The sequence below is a fragment of the Nipponia nippon genome, unplaced genomic scaffold (assembly GCF_047370975.1).
Source record: "Nipponia nippon isolate SJK-2023a ecotype South Korea unplaced genomic scaffold, ASM4737097v1 scaffold_7, whole genome shotgun sequence".
In the NCBI taxonomy this organism is placed as follows: Eukaryota; Metazoa; Chordata; class Aves; order Pelecaniformes; family Threskiornithidae; genus Nipponia; species Nipponia nippon.
The window spans coordinates 13,177,358-13,200,770 of record NW_028262391.1 but is presented as its reverse complement, the minus strand read 5'-3'; the positions used below and the strand labels follow the sequence as shown (position 1 = coordinate 13,200,770).

Sequence of the window (23,413 nt, the reverse complement as noted above, 5' to 3'; positions counted from 1 at the left end):
AGATGCTCCTGTTTGTACATCCAAGGATTGCATTAGCCTCTTTTAGGCTACAGCATTATTTGTCTGTCATACCTACTTAGACACTAAGCTGTCAGGGGCACCGACTGTCTCTTGCTACGTGATGTACAGTGCCTAACAAGACAATTCAGGCAATAACTAGAGATATTAAGAGAGAAAATGTGCAAACCTTCTCTCTACAAAAGGCTTAAATTCATGAATTCAAAGCATGCATTCTATGTAGAGAGGAGATAGGGGATAATTTTCTGATAAAAGCATCAATGTAGGAAGGTTCTGCATTTGCTGAAATGTGGGGACAAAAAACGTTGATATCTCAAAAACTTCTGCATGATGAAAAAAACTGTTTCCCACCTAACAGTACTGTGGGAATATACCACAAGGTCATATCCTCAGTGCTTCTCAATTACACAATTTCCCTTGATCAGCTAAGTGTATTTCCCGGTTCTCTCTGCAGCCCTGATACCCTATGCAAGAAAGAACTAAAGAAATACAGCATACTGCCTTTACAAAAGCGTACTAAGAACATTTTTTAAATATGTAAATACATTGAACAAAATATCTCGCTAAAAGTTCCCCTGGCAGCCTCAAGACACCCAGTATTTCCGCTGCATTATTTTTCTAATCATCTCTGTTTAGAGTTCGCCAGCGAATGCATTTTAGAGATTCATGACACATTCTGCTTTTGGACGGCTTTGAATCAGCTGGCAGTAAATGTGGAAAAATCATTATTCCTAATGAAGAAATATTGATGACAAAACAGCATTTCGAGGACAACGTTGACCGTAAGTCAACAATGTAACAAGATTTTCCCCTCTCTCCCTCCTCTCTCCTAGTGACTTTTATCCAAGGGTTTTCAAGCATTTCCCAAGCACGTGGGATTCCCCAGGGCATCTATGTCAGACAGGCACCATTATTCCATTTTAAAGGGATACAGGAGCAGAGGCTTATCCATTAGGATAACGGTAGAACAGCAGAGCTTAACAGCCAGTACACCTTAATTGAGATAAGTCTCAATGGTAGACATCCTGCAACTCATAAGCACCTAACAAGTCCTGGGTTCCTTGATTTGTCCAAAGGGAATAAAATAGGAATCTCCGATCCACAAGAGAGGGTTTATTCCCTTCCTGTGGAGCATGGGAGGTATGTGTCCAACTTTGATTATGTTAGGGAAAGATGCACTGATCATATCTGTCCTGGGGTTATTCCAACACTTTGGCACTCAGGGCACTGCAATAATAGTACAAAGGCAAACCCAAAGGTAGTTTGTGCATTTTCTGGGAAACTATGGTATTTTTCTCATCTTATCCTTGCCTTCCTTACCTACCCTTGTTTTGCTGTTGAACTCAGACTTCTCACTGAGTGGGAAGCCCTTGGCAATGGTTTATTGTGCCAGGATCCAAGCTTGAAGTTTCGCCATTTGACAGTAGCAGGCTGTATGCATCAGTTGTCTTACACAGCCTTTGGACACGAGACAGATCAATCTTAATTCCCTCTTCTTCAGCAGACGTCAGGAAACACAATCTTTCACAGTAAACAGTGTTTCATACTGCTACGTGTGCCTGTAATGCTTCATAAATTAAATCCAGGGACGTGATTTAATTACTGTGTCCTGGTTATTCTGCTTTAACTGTGTTGCACTTGTGCTCCAGATGTACAGGTCCCTACAGTGACCTCCTTGTCATTTGTACTGTGCTTGTCCAGCAGTAGCTGCACTCTCCTGTTGTTTGCATCCCTTTCCTCCAACCACAATACAACTTCATGTTCTCACTTTGCTTGGCTGCAAACCTGACACATTCCCAGTATGCCCTGGAGGTCTCATTCCACTCCACACAGCAAATGCACTGCAACTGTGCAGGCTCATGCTGCTAACACTTTACTGTACCTTTTCAAATGCTTCTCCATGCCATTCACCACAAGGTTACTATCCCAGCCAGTCACTAGCCCTCATGGTGAATCTTTCCAACATCCCAGGAAGGTAGAGGACTGTTAGGACACCCAACATGCAGCTCAGGAACTTGAGACCCACACAGGTTAAATAACTTGCCGAGGGTCACACAAGGAGTTTGTGATGGAGCCAGGAACTAAAACCGCATCTTCTCAATCCCAGTCTAGTCTCTTTAACCACAGGACCATCTCTGAAAAGCCTTGCAGCTCTGTTTCAGAGGGAGCTCCCAGCACCAGCCCTGCTGGAATCCCCTCCCTGGCAGGAGGAACGTGCTCCCTGTGCAGGTCACACCATCGCTCGCTGGCAGCCTGGCTGAGCCACGTAGCAACTGAGCATGAAGAGTTTTGTGCCTCTGCTACTGTTCTCTGTCTAATGAGAGAGGAATAACAGCCTATGTTTCCTTCAGCATCCATGTGGTGATGGTCCTTGTCCCTTACACATCTACATCACCATCTCCTCAACTCCCTGGGACGCAAGAGACAATTTAGCTTGTTTCTGATATAAAGCAGGTTATGACGAGTGCTTACCAATGCAGTAGAGGTACCTTCCTAAATTATTGCAAGCACAATGCATCACTGCCACAAAATAAAGGTTTGGAGAGGAGCACTCCTGATTTTCCCACAAAGCTATAAAAATTCAAGTTGAACAGGATCTTGAGAGGTCATGGAAACTATCTTACTGCCTCGAAGGCAGGATCAACTCTCCCTGCAACATTCTTGACAGATACTTGTTTAACTTGTTCCTAAGAACCTGCAGCAAAGGAGATTTCACCAACAACTTTGGCAAAAAATTTCAGTGAGTACCTAGCCTTACCACTAGCAAGCCTTTCTTTCCATCCAACCAAAATGTCCCTTGCAGTAATCTAAGCCAATGCCTTTTTACTCTACTCACGATGGACATAAAGAACACATATAGGCTTGGTTTGGTCTACACCAGTTGTATGGGACCTAAAGCAAAGTTGCCACCCCTCCCTGCTCAGGCAAGGCACCTTGCAATGCAGGCAAATGTTGATCTGACCGTATGCCCAACACATCGATGAGGTACCAGTCCCCAACTTGGGTGATCTGCAGTGAGTGTCCCAGCCCAGTGGGGGTCAGTGATGCTCTACAATATTTAAGGTCCCAGATACTTTTTCTGCAGCACGCTCTGCTTTTTTTTTGTTGTTTTTTTTTTCCCCCTTACATTGTGTCAGCTTTTTGGCACATGTTTTACCATGTGCAAACGGGTTGAAATAGAGCCTCAGTAACATCTGGAAACAAAAGAAAGGGAGTGAAAAAAAGAGTGCAAGAGAGGAAACATTCCTCCCTTTGCTGATCAATCAAGGAAATGCAAGGGAGAGAGTAAAATGTACTGTATTTCCTTTATAAATGTTTCCTTTAATGCTGATGAAAGTTGCCAGATGACAGAGACTACAGTTGTATATCCACTGAAGAGCCCCAGCTCGGGAAACAGAGGAGCAAGTTGTTTGTGTAGCTTTGCCAGGCGCTCTCAGCCGTGGCACGGGATGTTGTCTCTGGAAGCAACAGCAATTCCTCCTCCAGCCCCTGCCTCCCCCCGGCTCTCCAACACTGCAAGCAGGGTGCCATGCCCCATGCTGCTTCCTGGGCACTCCTTGCTACCTGCTTCTCTTCACTACTGCTCCCAGCCTGGGCTTAACACTAGGCATGGATATGATACAGAAAAGTAGTTTTAAGTTGCAAGTATAGAGTTGGATGAAAGAAGTAACATTTAATAATTTTTTTTCTTAAATTAGAAAGATGTTTGTGTTTGGGGACAAGACTTTCAAAGCACTGATTTGCACCAAAAACCCCAGCCGACAAACACTTAACTAAATAAGGAACGCAATCATTTCATTTGGTAAAAAAAATAGTTTAAAAAAATTCCTACTTTCACAAAAGTCCCCTACCTGCCTGTGCTACCACTCCTCTCCTTCAGGGGAAACTGATCACATATAGGAAGTTAAAAAAGCAAGAGACATAAAAACCTCCTTTTTTTCCAAAATAAAATGGGGCAAAATTTGTAAAGGCTGTGAGAAAGTGGGGCTTTCCCATGCTTTCAAAAGCTGAGAAAGCTCTTCTTTTATTTTACTTTCATAGGAAAATGAGAGTTTTTAAAACGAAGATGACTCTTCTCCTTGGAACACATCACTAATGTTGAAATCTTATTTTTTAGTGAGACCTTACCATTACATGGCACCCAGGGAACAACCTCAGCAGCTCTTCCCTAAAACCCCGGTGAGGGAGTGAAGGTGAAGGTACCAGTCAAATCCTAGTGGGGCAGGCGGGAAAATTCTCTCCGGGCAACGTATTCCAAAGCTTATATTGTGGGGTTTTGCCCCTCCTGGGAAGGACCTTAGCGAGGGAAACTGTTGCTGGCAGAGCTGTGGATCAGTCAAATGTTGGCAGTTTTCGTGATCCCAACAGCGACCACCACTGAGCCAGGTCCCTTTGCACTTACGCTTGCAAAGCCACATTGCATGATAAACCCTGGACAGTGGAAGTACCAAATATATGACAGCACACAAGGTCAGGAACCACGCTTGTCTGAATCTCTTGCAGGGAAAGGAAGGCAGGACAGGAGGCAGAAATCACTCCTCCTCCCACCCTCATCAGTGGTGATGGGCAGGGGGGGATTTCCTTGGCGATCCCCTGGCCCACTGGGCTTGCTCTGTAATGTTGCACCAAATTTCAGGATCCTCTTTCGGAAAGCCACAAAAAAATACCTTGCAATTACTGGGAGGGCCAGTGGAAGCCCCAGCCAGCGGCTATGTGGGGGCAGCTCTCCCCGGCCTGTCTGGGCCCCCTTGCAGGTGTGTCTCCGAGCGTGTTGTCCCAGCCTGCTCGCCCACTGACTCAGGAGATTAAGACGTGCTGGTAGAGCAGTGGAGGGTAGTTTCAGGGGCTGCTGCACCTAACCCCATATGTAAGTGGTGGCTGCAAAACAGAGCAGATCTGGGGGCCAGACAAGCTGGTCTCCTCTTCAGATGCTTCATGTTCGTTATGCAACGGTTTGTGCATCTTCTCCCACCCACTCCTCCAGGTGGGGAGGACCAGCGACCGGCTGCCCACGGGCTCATGCTGCTGCTCAGTGCAAGCATGCCTTAAATGCAGATCAAATTCTCCTTAGTGCTTGCTTTCTTATGAGCTGAACCAAGGGTGCAGTCAGAAGGGACTCACACTAACAGCTAAGACTCACACTAAAATAGATAGCAGCCTTTACGTCTAGGTCAAAAAATTAGTTGTCTTTTATTGCGTTCCCAAAGGAGTACAGTTAGGTTTGCCACTTGCAGCACGAAAGCAGTCCCAAGGAGCCCAAGCAACGGGTTGAGACCCTGAGGTGTTAGGGGCTGAACAAAGACAGAGGAAACAATGTCCCCCTTCCCAAAGACTTTCACCCCCAACTCCTTCCATGTTGCGCAAGGGCACTTCAAACCACTTCTGTTCCCCAGCCCAGCCAACCCATTTCATAAGCCCAGGACAGGCGCCATCAGTATGTTCACCAGACTTAAGCCCAGCCAAAAATCACATCCGCTGCTGGGCATGAATGACTCAATTCACTCTTCCATAGCCTGGCTGTGCTCCAGCTGGTATTCGGCAGCTTGTCTCTGCCTCGCTGCATCACTAGGAGGGTGATGGCATGCAGTGATTTTTACCAAAGGCTCTGTTCAGTGGAGAAGGTGAAAACGCCTGAGTAATGGCAAAGTTTTGAGTCAGAGATACTTCTCGTGCCAATGGCTCTGGCCTACCAACCTGGCATGCCTCCTGCATGCCTGCCTGAGGAAAAACGTCTGACAAAACCCAAGAAACAGGGAGGGAACCTGTCTTCCTCTTGCCAAAAGTGAAAAAAAAAAAGTAAAAAAAAAAAGGTAAAGAAAGGCTGGATCCCACAAAGAGTAGAGTCCTGAATAAATGGCAGCTCTCAAATCCCCAACAGCTTTGAGGCCTGGGGTTTTCAAAGGTGTCTGACTGCATTAGAAGATGTCCCACCAAATTTCAACCAGCACCTCATTTGTTTAAGGTCTTTTGAAAACCCTGCCTTTCACAATCCGGCACCAGCCCAAAGCTTCCTTGCTGTTTTGAAACATGCGCTGTCTGCGTGTCGACAGCAGCCCTACCATAAATCACATCCACCAGGCGCTGGAAACCACCTCACCTGTACGCCAACCATCCGCCGCCCCTTGCAGTGAATTCCATCACTCCAAAGTTCTGAGCAGCTGGAATCAACTAACTCTGTTTTTTCTCATTAAAGCAACCTACTGGACAGAGGTCTCCTTCTTTGCCCCAAAATCTGGGACTTTTCCAACCAGGTGCAAGGTCCAATGTTTGTTTACTCTCTTGGACAAGTAACAGGAGCTTTGCAACCTGGGATGGAGAGACACTCCCATTCTGGAGGGAACGTGTAACATTTGTTTCTACTTAGGATGACCAGACACGTCATAACCTTGAAATGTGACATTGGTATTGAGAGCAAAAATCCTTTTAAAATAACATTTGATGTTGGTGACACCATATTAATTATACTCATGTAATTATGCAATAATTACAATTCTGCTCATCCTTTGGGTCATGGGACCTGCTTTTACTGGCTGAGGTAGCTGGAAAGTAATACTGATAACTCTAAACTATTTTCAAAATGACCTCCCTGTGGCACACACTGCATATCTGGAGTCCATGATGGAGCAGTACAGTATCAAGTATCCATAGATCATTATTCTCAACTGTCTGTCACATTCTCAGAGCTTGATGGAAAAGGAAACAAAAGTTTTCTTGCTTGGCCTCCATTAGAAGTGACTTAGTGTAAAGTATGAGATACATATTTATAAAAATTATTCTTTTATTTAAAGAAAGTATGTGGAAAACCCATCTGCACAATTGCATGTGTCACTCTCACACATCCTACAGCTTTTGATACATAATTAGCAAGACTTAAAAAATAGTAAGTTTAAAAAAACCTCACACCATAAAGCCAAGCTCTTTAGTGGCCCTAAGACTGCTCTGTTTGAGGTGGTGGTTTAGACTCCAGAGCCTGCTGACTAACAGTGGGAGACATGGGAAATGTGGGTTCTGATCCATATTTATCGGCATACAGATTGTCCTGACATTTAACCTGAGGTCCTCCATGAGGAGGGTCTGATGTTGATCAGCATCTACAAAGGCGCGCTCAACGTATTACTCATCGCATTTCTAAGATGGAAGGTTCTTTCTAAATTGGCTTCTGCGCGAAGGGCACCAATCCCTGTCTCCTGAATTATTCACACAATTCTTGACCTGAGAATTTTGCGCCAATGGAAACTGAAACCCCAAAAGCTTTCTCTCCTCGTGACAGGGCTGAACCAATCAGAAAGGACCGATCCAATATCCAGAGGTCATGATGAGTTCTGCCAGTCCAATGCCCTTGAGCAGGCATTAGAAAAAGCTATCATCAGTGGGGATTATAAGCATTTGCCAAAAACTTGGTGTTGAAAAACCTCCTGAACATCCCGAACCAGTGATGACAACCTCCGTATGAAGAAAGTTGGCAAATCGTTGTGCTCTGAACTTTCAGGGCTTTCTTTACTGGTTTCCTACATACATGGGAGTTCACTGCAAAGACAGTGAGTATATTTAATCCTCATTAAGTACTTTGGTATGACCCTAGGGAAAACTGATGGACTTATTTACATGCGATAACAGAATCATTTGAAATCCACTAGACCTCCAAATTTAGATCTGAGGTACGTGTAGAGACACTCACTTCAGTTTATCCCAAGCCTGATTTTAACTGATGTAAACTTAGTCAACTTCAGGTACTTTTGAATTTATATGACCAATCCCAGAAAGCCAATGCTGGTTTAAGTCAGTTGGTTTCCATTTGCACCTAAAATGATGCAACTCTGTTATGTTGACAAAGTCAGATGTGATGGGTAGGTCGGGAAAGCTATTATTCACACCCCAGCATAGGAAACTGCGTGGGAGATTTTCGTCCCAGTGAAAGGCTACAACTTGCAAAAGTAAGCATCCAAAACAGAGAACTGAAGCAAAGTGAGACCCAATGCAAATGTTTGAGACTTCAAAGATTTTGGAAATATCTTTCATTGTTTTGCACTGCTCTAAGCATCCCCTTTGCAGGCTCTGCACAGATGAGGACCTGTGAAATAACATGCATTGTGCAGCTCCTAGGAAGTCTCCAGCCTATGTTCTAGACCAGACAACTCCAGAAGCATTTGAGTTAAGCTTCAGATCCATGTCCAAACATTAGAACACCTGGAAAAAGTCTGAATTCCAGTCCTGCTTCACAAGAAAGTCAAAGCAACCTCTCCATAACAAGAGAGACTGGCATTTTGGAAACCACAGACTAAGGACTTATGAACTTCTTTTCCTGCAAATAAGCCCTGTCTGAGGTACTAGGAGTCACCATGGGACATTCCTAGCTAAGAGGGACACAAAATTAGTAAAACACTTGCCCAGGGGAAACAATATGAATATCTCATTTTATAGTGCTATTTCCGCTGCATATTGTTTTGTTCTCCCCTGTCTTCAGAGCACAAGCATGAAGCCACCACACACACCGATCTCCTGAGAGCTTAGGCTATATTTAGTCAGGCAGACCTCTAGCCAAGCTGATGTCAGTTTGAGCATCTTCTAGTCAACACACACCTATTGAGATGTGACCCACTATGCGTCACGATTAGAGCATGCTCCAAAACATCATCCTGTAAAACGTTACTTGTCCTTCCGAACAGCTGCAATTTTCCTAGGCCAGAACAGCTCTTGTAATCAGACATTTGCTGGATGCACACCATTCCTGCTTGCTGCCTAACAGCTGTTATTCATAGTCTCAGGACTTTGGTCATTTACAAGAGACTCAAGGTCACAGGTCAGCCGCCTTCTCTTCCCTTCTAAATGGAAGAAAGTTGTTCTGCAAAGGACAATAGGCAGTGAGACTGTGTGTAAACACCTTGCAATTATACAAAACACAAGGAAGCCGAGGCTGGCAGACCTGAAACAGATTAGTTATGGCTCCTCACCCAATGCCCTGCTATAATCAGAGCAAAGAAGTAACAGAAAAACCACCAAGATCCCAAGACTAATTGGCTTTCTGTGAAGTATTGTTTTTGTTTAAAAGACCAAGCCACATTTAGATCAATGGGCCTTACAAACAAAGCCCTTTACTCATGAACATGGCATGACCAGGGCCAGCTCAGGGCACAGATCTGCAACCCCAGAACAGCAATGTCCCTCTGTCATAAGGTTGAGAGTGGCCTCTTTTCAGATGCCCATCTCTGACCCTCCTGCTGAGGCTGCTGAAACTGGTGTTGACTGCACAGTTTTTCACCTAAGCCCTCTAGACCTGAAAGTATGTGTCTCTTCCCTATGTGAGCAAACAGAGCAGTCTCCATTCCTCACTCGGTATAGAGACAGCAGTGCAGAAAGAGACTGCAACAGTTTAAATGACAAGCTTTCACTAGGAGCTGGCCATATAACTGACACAGCCCTTCTGGCTCCCCTCAGCCAGCCTTCTGCAGGAGGGATGGCACAGAGATGGCAATGCACCAGCTGTGCACATCTGCAGTGCACACGCTCCACTTTCTTTACCTTTTGAATTATGCCTGTGAAAAAAAAAAAAGTGGAATAATTCTGACCATAAGCAACCTTCCTTTTTGACTCCCTTCCTCTTCTCATTGCCTTGCATGGAAATTGAGTATACATACAATAAGAGGTTATGGTTGTAGGTTGTGGCCATTGGTAGTGGCCTAACGGAATTACACAAGCACGGCACGCTGAAGCCTGTGCTTTGCCATTTTATCTTTAGAAGAAGCCAATGTTTTTAGACATATACAGGTAAATGATGGAATATTTAAAAATGTCCCACTCAAACACCCATCTTATTGTAGCCATACCCTTCCCAGTCCTGTCCTCCTTCCACACTTTCTTCCCTCCTCTAAACACACACATTGGATTTGCCAACACTGGAGACAGTCACACTTCACAAGACCACGTAGGCATTGAAAGCTGGATCAGTTGATGCAAGATGTTGACATGGAGAATGGGAAAGAAGGGAACACCATTAGAATTCAGGGTCCATGCAGCATTCTGCACTATATACATATGCGCACACACACACATGTATATATATGCATTTTAGGATTCTCACTGATTTCAGCCAAGGGACAGAAATAAGAAGCAGCTGCCCAGCTCATGGAGATGACAGCGAGAGCACATGACCAGAATTAGCTCCACATTGGCAATGACGATCGCTAGGACTTTCCTGTCCAGAAGAGCTGACTGCACATGACAGTCTTCTGCAGAGCATAAATGACCCACATTAGCGTCCCTTCCAAATGTCTCCCTCCAGGAAAGCTCAGCCAGACACAATTCCTTAGCTCATGTGATCACAAACAATCCCCGTGTTAAAAAGAGGTGGAAAGTCAGCACTGTCATGTCCCAGCCATTCATCAACACAAGAGAAAAGTCAAGGTGAAAGACTACGGGCTTTCTGCAGGTTTTTTGGAAGCCAACAGCTGAATTCACTTGCCTTTCAGGGCAAGCAGATAATGAGGAAATAGTGGCATTTTAAAAGCTGTTTTTTTTCAGAGTGTAATTTTAAATGACAACAAAAACAACCAACCCCCCCCCCCCCCCCCAAACTTCCCCTACTTCCAACCTGCCCTCACATAAAATGCTGCACATCATCTGTCCGGTCTGCCAATCATCTGTCCCTGACAGCACAGACAGAATCAGAACACACACTTAGAAGACAGTAAGTTATTAACCTCTCAAGATACTGCCTGGAACCAGAATTTGTTGAGGAAATTGTATATTAAAGCTGAACACTGCTGCTAACTGAATACAGCCTGATTCACAGCTTTAAACAAATAGTTTAGCATGGCTGGGACAGTAATTTGGAAGGATCTATGAGAGAAAAATCATTCACATCCCAAGTCCAGGTGCCTGTCTTTAGCTGTGGACAGTGTCTTGCGCTTTGGAAGATGGTTGCACCCACACCTCTAAACTTTCTACAAAGGTGTTTGTTATTGCCTCGGTGTTCTAGTGAACCACTGTGCTCAATGTGCAGATTAATTTTGTCAACTGTTAAAACCCATACACCTACCTGTGCTGTTCCCTTTTGACCCTGGTGCTGTGAACATAGTTTTTCACTCTTAACTCACACTACCAGAGGTAACTATTTCTACATCTCTGTGTATGCCTTGGCAGACACACAAGAAAGAAAAACAAAAAATAAATGCAAATGAGCAAGTTCATAAATGAAAGCTGGTGACGGAGGTATCAGATGTGGTCTCCTATCTCCGGTTTGCACCCACAGCGATCCTATTGCTATTGAAGTTTTCCATTTCCCTCAATGGGGCTGGCTCAGGCAGGGCCACGGGACAGGCACGGTGCTTTGCCACACTCTCCTGATCAGCTGACAAAATCTGTGCTGGCACAATCCAGGCAGGTGACATCTTAACAGCAAGTTTCACAAGTCGAAACAGGTTTACTCTCGGCTGCTGGTAGCATCCCGAACGTCTGCCAGGGCTGGCTTCTCGTGATCTGCCTGCCAGTTTGGGATGACAGTCTCCTGACTTTTGAGCACCTGTTGTGACCTTGGGTTGTAGCCAGCGATGTGAAAACTGTGTTCATGTCCAAGATGACATGATGAACAGCAAGGTGCACTTGCAGACATGAAAACAGTGCAGCTCACTAAAAGCAGCAGGAAAGTTTGGCTACTTTTGATTCTTTTCATTCTTTTAATCCTCCCCTACCTCTTTGCACCACCGAGAAACACTCTGTATTGATTATGCTGACACTGACAGCAGATCTGGAATTTTTTTTTTTTTTTGAGCATCTCAGATGAGAAAGTGGGTTATGATTCATCTCACACAATCTGAGTCAAAGCGATTCCTTAAAAAAAATAAAGAAAAGAAAAGAAAAAACCAAACAGTTTTGATGCGTTTCCATCAGAAGAGAACAGGCTGGAGGAGAACACTCAGCAAATGAGACAGCCCCGTTTAATTCTTTTTTTACCACATTTCACTCTCAGATAAAATCTGGCCTTTCCCCCCAGCAAAACTTCAAATGACACTCAAAATACCCCCAAAAGTTACTGGCAAGAGACAAACCACCGTACCAAAAAAGACAGCATGAGACAAATGCCACCAGAAGAAGAAAAAACAAAAGCCACACCGTGCCCCCACCCCTGTGGAACGGTGATTGCTAGACTGGAAAGTAACAGATTAATATGGTGAATTATTGATTTTCCTAATAGCCTTGAACTATCTAAATGCTGAATTGTGATAGCATTAGTGAGTACATTACATTAACAGCAGTTAAAATTACCAAGTGTGATCCTGGAGCACTTTTTTCCCCCTTTCTTATTTTCACAGCCATGTTATTAACCCTGGAAAATAGGGCTTGTGATCCAAATGCTGGGAAGAGCCTTCAGACCGGTTGTGGTTTCTCATCAGACAAGGCTCATGAGTCCATTTTGTTGATTTTCACATAAAATAAAGTGTGGCCACGGCTGTGGGTAAGGCACGGGACTTGAAGGAATTCTAGGCTCAATTCCCACTTTGCTACTGGTTCTCTGCATGACAATGGGTGAGTCATCTGAACTCTGCCAGTCAGCCCCTTGTTTGTAAATTAAGGACAATAATCATTTCCTGGTCCTTGCTGTATTTTCAGTTTGGGAGCTCTGAGGGATGCATACTGTTTGCTACTTCATGTTTAATTTGCACATAGTGCAGCGTGACCACAGTCTTGCTAGCAGGCCTTAGATATTACTGCAGTAGAAATAAGCCATACAATAACATGGAAGCAACTGCAAATTTAGTAGAACCAGCTTCAAACAATAGGTGAGCTGTTTTCAGTTTTAAAAAAGGAAAAAAAGGGTTCATTTATGCCAGGTCATGTGCATAATTCACTCGAAACAAAGAGAAATTAAACTGTTTTCATGTTACTGGGACAAAGATTTGTCCAGGACTGCATGGCTGGAAGTGTGGTTTCTAACTCCAGCTCCAAAATTGACTGCCTGTATATCTCCACAACTTAGCCATAAGTTATGACCAAAAACAGCATGTCTTGAGGCTTAAAACACTCCAAAGCTCTATCTGAAGTGAAAATTATTTCTATAACACCACAATCCAGAAAAACATTCTCACTCATTCATAGACACACATACATACACCCTCTCTTAAAATACCTGTGCGTGAGAATTTATTGGTTATGAAATCCTGGATGGAAACTCCTGGTTTCACTTGTCTCCATAAAACAGATCTAACAGGAGGAGAGGGAGAACAAACCTTCTCCATCCCACATGCGCCTAGACTAAGTCTGCCTCCAGCTCCTGGCCCCCTCGAGGAGATTCCCAACCAGGGGTCCTCTGGGTGCCACAATTTATGGTTTTTAGTGAGGTGATGACGTACCCACAGAGAATCCCCCTGAGACCAGCCAACTCATTTCATGTGGGACAGGAAACAGCCATAAGGTAGGTCACACTTTCGCTTCTTAATGACCTGAGTTAGCTACGGACTAATGACCTGCAGCCGAAGACATGATGGCTCATTATCAATCCTTCAGCCATCATAGAAAGTTTACTTTCGGCATGTAAGCTTATCATGAACAAGCTGGATTCTCTTTGAACTGCTTCTCAAACAAAGGTAGAAAGATTTACTTTGTTTTCATGTAGGACTATTAATTTTTTGGGGGTTTGCTAGTAGCCTCATCATTTTCCAAAGTCTTTTCAGAAGGAGGCTGAGCTTTGCTATCCATTTGTACAGCTCCTAGCACACTAAGGGCCCTATCACAACGTAAGAAATATCTACCACCCTCATGGATTAATTTCTTTCCATGGATATATTCAGTTTTAAACATGCTGAAGAATCCTGTAGAATATTGCTGTATTTCAGAAAGACACATCCCTGATATTTCATTATCACATTTCACCCCTCTTAGAAGACAGCAGGAGGTTGCCAGCTTCCATTTAGTGACTGTTGGGACAAACCTAATTCCACTCACGGCCTGAAACTCACCATTCTTTCACAGCACACAGGTGACCGTGGAAATCCCTTTGCTAAAATGATAGCTTGGTACTCTGCACTGATTCTCCATTAAATGACTTCTGCATCAAATCAGTTGTGTTTAAAAGTAAAAATATGTCCAGGTTGACTGCCAGCAATTCAAGCTAAACCAGGGACTTAAAAACACCAAGGAAGTCATGCTGCTTGCTACCTGTTCCAGCTGGCATTTTATCACCTACAGTAACAAAGGGTAATTTTGGTTTTGATGTAAGATTTAGATCACATCTGTGAAGCAGTGCTGGTCTCTGAAGAGACTGTGCTTCAGAAACACTCATATTGCAAAGTCTCATCCATTCTTGTGTGGATAAGAAGTGGAAAAAGAAGAGGGACATGAGTCTCCTGCCTCCTGGTACAGGTGGGTACCAGGTGCTGAGGGCTTACAGGAGTGCAACCTTCCCTTATTCCTGACTGCTACATCTGCTTGATCTTCATTAAGAGATGTGCACTCAAAACTTTGTAAGACTACGATCCCTGGCATAAAAAGATCTAGGCGCTTAGTTTCACGAAGCATTTTTCCCCACAATTACTGTAGAGTAGAATGTGGATCACATCAATAGCAGGAAGAATCAAACTTTTGCATCCATTTACACAGTCTTTCAAATGCTGAAAAGCAACTTAAACCAGCTCACAGTCTCTGCATGCCTTTTTTCTCTTGCCTCTCTCATGACTGGAGATAAACGCATGTAGACATGGTACATTTTGCTCTCCAACCATTCACTGGCCTCCTCTTTTTCTCTTCCCACTTTGGAACTGTGGGCCAAAATTCACCCTGTAGGTTGCACTGAGACTATCCTTATAAATTTGCTCTCCAAACTCTACCTGCACTTGCTGTGCAAGGAGGGTGGCAGCCACAGGACTCCCTGAAAGACAGCTAGACAGGGTGGCAAGCATTGACAGAAGTGAGACTGAAGAAACCGGCTCTGAAAGCCATTTACCAGGGTAATTAAAGCCCCTGGGGAGCAGAGGGAGGGTGACTCCCCTTGCGGCAGGCCACAAGAGGGCAGCTGGCTGTTGATGGTACCGCACTATGACCTCCCTGAGCGCAGGCTGCTCCCAGCCTTTGTAGCCTGTGCGCAAATGCTGGAATATGGCTTGAACATAAAAAATAATAACTTGGACTACAACGGAGAAAAGGGTCCCCATTATGTGTCTGTTCTTCCTGCTTTTGTGAGCAGTTACATAACAGAAAATGACTGTCGGCTCATCAGTCATTGAAAATCTAACCTACTATTTTCTGACCCAGATGTTGTTCAGATGAGGACGTATGCTATCTTGCACCAGAAAACCTGCCTTTAAACAAAAGGCATGATGACACATCACATTACATGGCAAAATTACGATGTAATTATGCTCTTGTAATAATAAGCTGCATCTTTTAATGATAACCTTTTCAGAAGAGACCTAGGAATACAGGCAAGATACGACAACTTTCATTTTCTTTTTCTGGTGGTAATTCAGATGAAACTAAGAGGCTACCTGAGCCTCTTAGAAGCTATGGAAATGCCCAAAGAAAACTGAAATGCAATACAGAACATGTTCAATTTACAGACAGTAAAACTGTTCAGCTCACAGAGCCATGTCAAAGGAAACAAATACACCATAAACTGAAGGAAGCCGCACCTGGACAACCTAGTGTGCCTCCTCACCTGAAGCTTCTGTGACTCTACCACTCTCTCCCATATCTTACTTGGACTGCTACCTGCTAACCCATGTCCTGCCTCTCCAGAAGCAAAATTAGGGAACACCTTCAACACCGTTCGGACACCACGCCTCTGGTCCTAGTGAAGGATTTTTAGCTTATGAACAGAAGCCTACTGGAGATGCAAAGCCAGCGAGTGGCAAGGTTGACAGAGCCTTGACAGATTCAATACTGGTGCCACTTACTATTCTTTAGTCTTAACTGTGGCACAGCGTCTCAAAGAACCATTGGAGGTGAAGGCTTCCCCATGGGGGGCACTCATACAACTGCTGCTGTCTGAAGGACTATGCAGATTAAGTGTGCTGCAAATAGGGCGAAAGGGGAAAAAAGGAAATTTAGAAAGGTAAAATGATCAGCCACAAGTCTCACAAGAGGTCAGGATGAGAAGTAGAAAAGGAAGTCGAGCATCCTGCTTGTTGGCCTTGCTCCTCAGTCTAACTGCACCACCTCTCCCATTGCCAAAGTCAGGGCATACAGCAAATATATGTAAGAAAACTATATAACCTGCGTTATCAGCCCTGAGACAAATCAAGGGCCCTTTATTGCACAGCAGGACCATCTTAGTACCTCTCTTCTCCCCATGTGCATCCCTACAGCACTGGAACTACAAAAGGAGACTGCTACGTTATCAAATACATAAAACTGGTGGTTCCTTTGGTAGCTCTGAGCGCTTACAGTAAAATACCAGTAAAAGTTTCTTCCCACCAGTCAGGGAAACTCCTCTGCTGTGGGGATTGACTCAGCTGGGACATAGTCCAGAAGGCAACAGAGGATGAGGGGCCCCAATGGCACTTTTCCAGTCTTAATCAGCACTGTCTGCATGGTGATAGAGACTGATAAGCTGCCAGAAGTAATTTCTTTCTATGAGACTTGAAACAGTGGTCCAGAACAGTTGTGAACTTTGTATGTGTGGATTTTGGTTTTTTAATGCAAAATCAAGGGCTTTAATTTCCCATGGTGGCCAACAAACAATTTTGATAGTTTCATCCTAAGCTCCTGTAAATATCCATTTCTACTCCTACAACCTTACCCAATTTCCACTCCACAAAGTATTCTTTTTTTTCCCAACAAATCAGACATGCCTATCTACAACAGCAGATTTATCAACGGGGAGGGCTGTGACAGAGAGAAACCATCCCTACTGCACAGTGCATAACACATTTGGGAATCCTTTCTAATAAAAAGGGATTTGATTAAAGACACCCAACTACCACGGATCAGCAACTGAATCACTAGCAAAGAAGGAAGAGTAGCCTAGACTTAAGAGACTTCCATTTGCTGATCTGCCAAGGACTTCCCAGGAGAAGGCATTCCATAAGTCACTCCATAACCTACAGGAGGGTAGGAGGGGACATACACCAAAGATCGGGCTACTTAGACTTAGTATGGTAGTGTGGCCTTTCAACAAAACTAAGTTAGGCAGAATATCCAGCATACATGTTTAACTCCTAAAAATTCACAGCATTTTTTCTAATTATTATGCTTAGTGATGATATTTCCATGCTTAAGCACTGCCTTGCCAATGGCAGCTAGAGGATTTCCCAGTGACTGGATCGTGCTCCTGTGGCAAGTCTAGGCAACAAACAGCTGCAAACTGTGATCTTGCTGCTCCAAAGTGTGCCTCCAGCATGCTTCTTCTGGCTCTCACCATGCACCTGGGCTCCCCGGGAACGCACTGTGAACCATGCTGTGCTGCCAGCTGTGTGTGCTTGCATGAGCGATCACTGGCTAGAACAGTTCCCCCGACTCTGAAACCACTTTCGGTAATTTCCACCCAGGGAAGCTGCAGAGAGGTGTAGTGAGCACAGACCTGACGGAAGTGCTGGCTGTCCTGCTCCTGAACTCAGCTCACCTGGTCTGCCAGTAGTACCAGTTGGCACTTCCCAGGGCAAAGAGACAACTTTAGTGGCTCCTATTCCTCTTCCCTCCCCAGGAACCTCCACTCTGCCCATGCTGACTCCAGAATCAAGACGGCTTGATCGAAAACCAGAGATACAGCAAGTGAAATTGCAGAAGGCAGATGACTACAGAAAAGATCCCAGAGTGCTGACGGGCCAAGTAAAATGACCTTTCTCCAGCCTGACAGTTCAAATGTAATTATTCCAACAAATTATTTTCATGACTTAATATAACGCCTTGCAGCTTTCTAGCAAGGTTAATTAGATTCCTCAATTCAAAACCTATCTGCTCTTAACCAACTTTTAATATGCTGAAATCCAGGTTTCTAAATTCAAACTAATAAAAGTGATTAGCTGACAGCTATCTGGTATGCTACAATTACCATGGCGTTTAGACCTCAGGCAGAAGATACTTAATGCAAATCAGAGTCAACGTCTCTGCCCATTTGTCCTTTTTCTGATTATTTGATCAATGTGCCATATGAATCTTGTACAATCCACGATACCATGCTAAACAAATAAAGAACAAAGACAGAGATATTGGTTGAGACAGTTAACCAAAGTTGAAAGACTCTTTTTTCCCTCCCACACTTAATTTGTTCTTTCCACATGAGCGTGAAGTTACTGAAAGGCACTGGCTGACAGCTCGCATAGATGGGTATTTAGCTCTGACATAGCCAGAATTAGTATAAAACTCCCGGCCTGCACTGCCATATCAAAAAGCCTCATCCACTGTGACTCCAGAGACCATCTTCCTCTGGGAGCAGCTCGGGCTGGAACAAACTTAGGAGGATGAGGGCAGCCCCCCTCTTTGATTTCATCCAACCATAAAAAGCAGTTCTGCTCCAGAACTGCTAATTTTGTTTTATGTTTTTCTTGGTAGGTATATAATTAGTTGTGGCCGTGTCTCCTAAATGGTGCATGGGGCACAGCATGCTTACAGAGCTGAGGAAGAATTCTGCCCAACACAAGGTTCTTCTGCACATCAAGAATGCCAAGGCTGGTCACCGCCTCAGAGATGACCTTCAGTGGCATAGACTCAGTGCAATTAGAAGATCAGTCAGGTGCAGCTTGTAATTAAACATCACCTGCCTCAGGTAGGACTAGGGTTGGTGTTTGGTTTTCATCTTCCAGCTTGCATCATGCATGATTATTCCATCTTTGATCATTATATAAACAACACTAGCAAAATTTCTGAATGCTCTGGTGCCTCCTTTCCATTTTATTGTCTCCTGCTGAATTAAGAGCTATTGGCATGGCAATGGTCTGCCCTCCTGATAGCCAGATTGACGACCTAACATTGAAAGACTTTATGTTCCAACCCTCTGAGGTATGCATCCCTTTTGGATGAAAAAACTTTGATGTACCACACTCTCAAACAGAGCAGGGCCATCTTAGTGATACAGTACTAGTCTGCAAAATCCAAGCATTTCAGCTTCATAAATGCAAGTGCGAAACAAAACTAAAGCTCCACTTCAGGAAGCAATTTCTGAGCTGTGAGGAAAATTAATGACTGGAACAGCTTATCAAGGTAGGTGGTTGACTCACCATTGCTTGAAGTCTTTAAGATAAGATTAGATTTTTTTTTTTTTAAAGTCATGATTCAATCATGTTTCTGGGAGAAACTGAGAGTAGGATATTAGGCAGTATAATGGCAAGGTCCTTTCTGACCTTGGATCCTGTGAATCTCCAAGTTCTTTGTTCACCTGCCTACCTTGGGCTATGAGAACTGGGTAGACTTTGGTCCACCAACCAGCTCCTGCCACTCACAGCTCTGCATTAAGAAAATGACTGTAATCAAATCTCATGCTTCAGGGCTTCAGCCATTTGCCTGAAGGGAGTGGGAAAAAGGTTTCTCCCTCTTGCCAGCCCACGCTAATGGCTAAATACATGTTATGTTTGTTTCGTTGTTGCTTTGCTTTTAAAACATCAGAGAATGAACACAAATGGGATAGGGCAGAGTCAAATGCAGCAGCACAGAAAATGTTCTCTGGTTATCCTCTCTTCAGTTACTCATTCTTGCTCACACCTCAGATCTGTGCAAGTAATCAACTCTGATGGCAATCAATGTTTATAGAGAAGACATTTCGGCTGTGAGGGTGGAGACCATAAAAGGTAGAAGGTACTGATGGAGAATGGGGACTGATATCAACCCCATCTACAAGGGCAAGGTTTGTTTGATGAGAACATCTTGACCTTCTCAGGTAATCAGATTCTTGTCACTGCAAGATCCTTGTTTCTTAGTGAAACCTTGGTCCCACCTGCTTTCTGATTAAACCAAACCACAAAAGTTTCTTTAAGCCAGAAATGTTTTGGTCCAATCAAAATCTACAGCAAACAGATCTAGGGGGCAATCTCAATGAAGTTTTTAAGAAACGATGAAATACAGGAAGATAAAGAACAGAAAATGAACGGCCTACCCCAATCTTTAACTCTACAAAATACAGCAATTTGTTTCCTAACAACACTATCACCCAAGCCTGTAAGAAACTAAGCATACAGACAAGATGCATCAAATGTGCCCAAGGATCTTAACTTTAATGCAGAGTTCAGAGGCCATATCACCTGTGTTTTATATAAAGGTAAGATACATATTTTACACCTATAGATGCCTGAGAGAATTCCATTCTATACCACTTAAAAAGGAAATTAGCTGCTTGTCTTTTTCCAGGCAAGGAAGATGACATGGTTATGAGCCAATCAGTTCAGATTTGTCTTCCTCGTACTTGTTGGACCCAGTTCTGGGCTAACAGGTGCCCATGTAAAACCAACCTGATTGACTCAAAATGGATTTCCTTTTAATCTATGCCAGCATACAGAACATGAAAATCCATGCCTTGGGAGCAGAACACATTTACACTGCCAAGTTTTTTTGCAGCTGCAATGAGAAGGGATGGGGCAGGTAGGCAAGACAGTGCACCGCACCTGAATTCAGCCTGGTAGCCTAGAAGCTGGGGACAGATGGTGTGAAAATGAACCAGACACTGAAAAATTCAACTTTATAACCAGAAAGACTATAAACATACAGCAAGTGCGTATGAGATTTATGCTGAAATTACAGAGGAATTCCTATGGATGATTACACTTCCAGCCCAAGCATGGAAAGCAAATCCATCAATACGAATGTGACTACATTAACAGCGCAGCTGCCAGGCCTCCCCATTACGAAGCCTGGCAAATAAAGAAAGGGGCTATGGACACTTGTGACATGGCACTGCTTACCAAAGTAGTTATCAGAGGGAGGATTCTCCATGTCATACAGCATTTTCTTGGTCAGATGTTCCAGCTCATCCTCAGGCCTGAAGGCAGGAGTGCTTGATGCAGGTCCAGAGCTTGGATACCCACTCTGAAAAAAAAAAAAGGACAAACAGTCTGTGATGTGGTATAAAAGCATTTTCCCACAGTAAGAAGGTCTACTGGCTGTTCAGTGTTGGAACTTCATTCTTTATCTTATTTTTGCCATTTTTAAAACCCAAGGGATTCACACAAGTAAACATCTCATTTAATGTAATGAAAATGGACTCCTAAAAACATCCAGTGAAGTGCTGTATATCCTCCTAGAATGAGAAATATTCTGTGCCTCATAATTAGGTGTCTACTGGGTAGCACATAATAATAAATAAAGGAGAAAATTATTCCAAGGATAACTTGATACAAACATTTTCCAACACTGAAAAAGGCTTTGGAAGCATTTCAGTTTGGATTTGGCAAAAGCTTCAATCACTTAACAATGCAATATAAAAGATGCTAGAACAATCATTCCTACAGTGGTAGAGTATATGGACAAAGATAGATAATCCCGAGCTGCTAGTTACGTTCTCTTCTTGGTTGTTTTGACACAAATCCTGCTGTTAACATTAGTGAGAGCCGGAGCTGGTCCACAGATTTTTAGTACTAGGGATACAAAGGTTTTAATACGTGCTTAGAAACTGAGACCTCTTGGCCTTCATATGCTAACAGCTGGCATACAGTATTTGCAGTCTGTCTCAGTGAGTCTTCTCCCTGGAAAACAGCAGAAGTATGGGCATATTTTGAGAAGCACAGAAATAGTCTCATGCCTAGAAGTTTCTTAGAAGAAGCTAAGTTTGGTGTCCATAATGAGAAACTCGGTCATTTCAGGATTAAAAAATGCTGACACCAGCTTTCCTTGCGTGCACTGCTTTCTTGAAAGACTTGCATGTGAAAACTAACTTATTTATGAAATGCAGCATTTCAGTAAAGCAGGTGATTTCATTGATTAATTGCTGCCTTCATCAAGGATTGGACCTTAGATATGAAACTTAAGAGCCTTAGTCTACAAGGAAGCATTTTTCCATGCTCTGTACCTACTTAAATGGGAAGAAAATGTAAAATCACTGGAGAAACAACACACTGGCCATCTCTATCTGGCTTAGAGAGACTACATCTGACATGATGAATCTTTATCGAGCCAGTCATGTTCAACAGAGAACAGCAGCTTTAAAGCACTGCAAGAGAATTAACTAAATGCTTTCACGCTTTTTTCTTTCAGGCAAGAAGGAGATTTCAAATGAGACATCAATCAATGTAGAGAAGGTCTCAGAACGGCGCTTAGCAATAATACTTCAATCATCCACTCCCAGAAACCAAACACTTGCATGTTCCTGACCTTGTCATATTTATTTTTCTAGGGCCCATGCTAAGCTGTGCACCATCACCCCCCTCGCTTGGTGACCTGATCTGTCTCACTGGCGCCACAGCCACGAGCGCTGCAGCATGACTGCACTCCCTGGAAGTGCTGGATTTTCCGCACACACGCAATACGGCAGTTGCACCCGCTGCCTGCCTGCCGATTGCTCTCCGACAGAGTAGCAGCAGTGCACAAGGGAGATGGGTGGCACAGTCCCTGGGAAGAAAGGGCACCTGGAATAAGCCCCAGGCTGGATGAATTTTCCTGGAGGGCTGTGAGAGGTCTATTTGCCGTACACTCAGTCTCCCTGACTGAGAATACAGACTGGACCTTCCATACATTCAGGTATTCCCAGAGATGTTTTCTTTTTCTGCTCGGGGATATTTTTCTGAGCAATATTCAAGGATTTTGTGCTTTTGTCCAGGATTTCTGGATGCCTAGCAGTTGTTCTGAGGAAGCTGCTGAACATCTGGAAATCCTGAACATCCACACACAGCTCAGAACGCTCTATTGTACAAATGTAACCACGCTGATGTGTTTGGGTTACCACAACTTATTTTTTCCTACGGGGAGACAGGCCTGTATGATGCACAGGCCTTGCATTTGCTTTCTAAGCCATGTAAGCGCCACCTCTGTGGGATATATAATTTTGGTGGGGATAAGGCCACTCGTATGGCTAGGAGTTTCAGAGCCAGGTACTTGACCCAGCACATCCAGCCGCCCTTGGCCAGTGCTTTGTGGCTGTTTTTAGAAGGCTAGTTGACAACTATTTCATTAGAAACAATAAATAGCATAACCCTAAAAAAAAAAAGGTTTATTAATAAGCCAATTAAAGGTGCCAAATGTAAAACATTTAATCTTGGAACAACCTATTTTCTTCCTTTGCTCTCTTGTTCCTAAGAGATGATCATGAATCTCGCCTGAACATATATTTTAACACAGCAAGTGCAGCCAAGGATTTATTAGCTTGAGAAATCAATCTGGCAACCGAGCCTCTTAAAATATTATTCCATCTATTGTACCTATTTCAGTTTCCATGCAGAAAGGAATGACCATTGCTACCCCATCGACTGAAACTCCTTCCCTAGACTTTGCATGGAGAAGACATTACGGCACGAAGCTGATGGTGGCCCCCATCTCTGTATTTTCC

The 23,413-nt window shown here is 43.8% G+C and overlaps 1 protein-coding gene across 11 annotated transcripts in view; it reads right to left on the bottom strand.

Annotated features, from left to right (window-relative positions):
• Nucleotides 1–23,413, bottom strand: part of LPP (LIM domain containing preferred translocation partner in lipoma) — a 353,105-nt gene that overhangs the window by 64,923 nt on the left and 264,769 nt on the right. For all 11 annotated transcript variants that reach the window (XR_015700425.1, XM_087739193.1, XM_087739197.1 and 8 more), the window contains one exon: nt 20,838–20,961. Coding sequence is in view for 10 of the 11 variants with exons in the window: in XM_087739193.1 (XP_087595319.1) it covers nt 20,838–20,961 (124 nt within the window). In the remaining variant the exon portion in view is untranslated. The remainder of the gene's footprint in view (nt 1–20,837; nt 20,962–23,413) is intronic.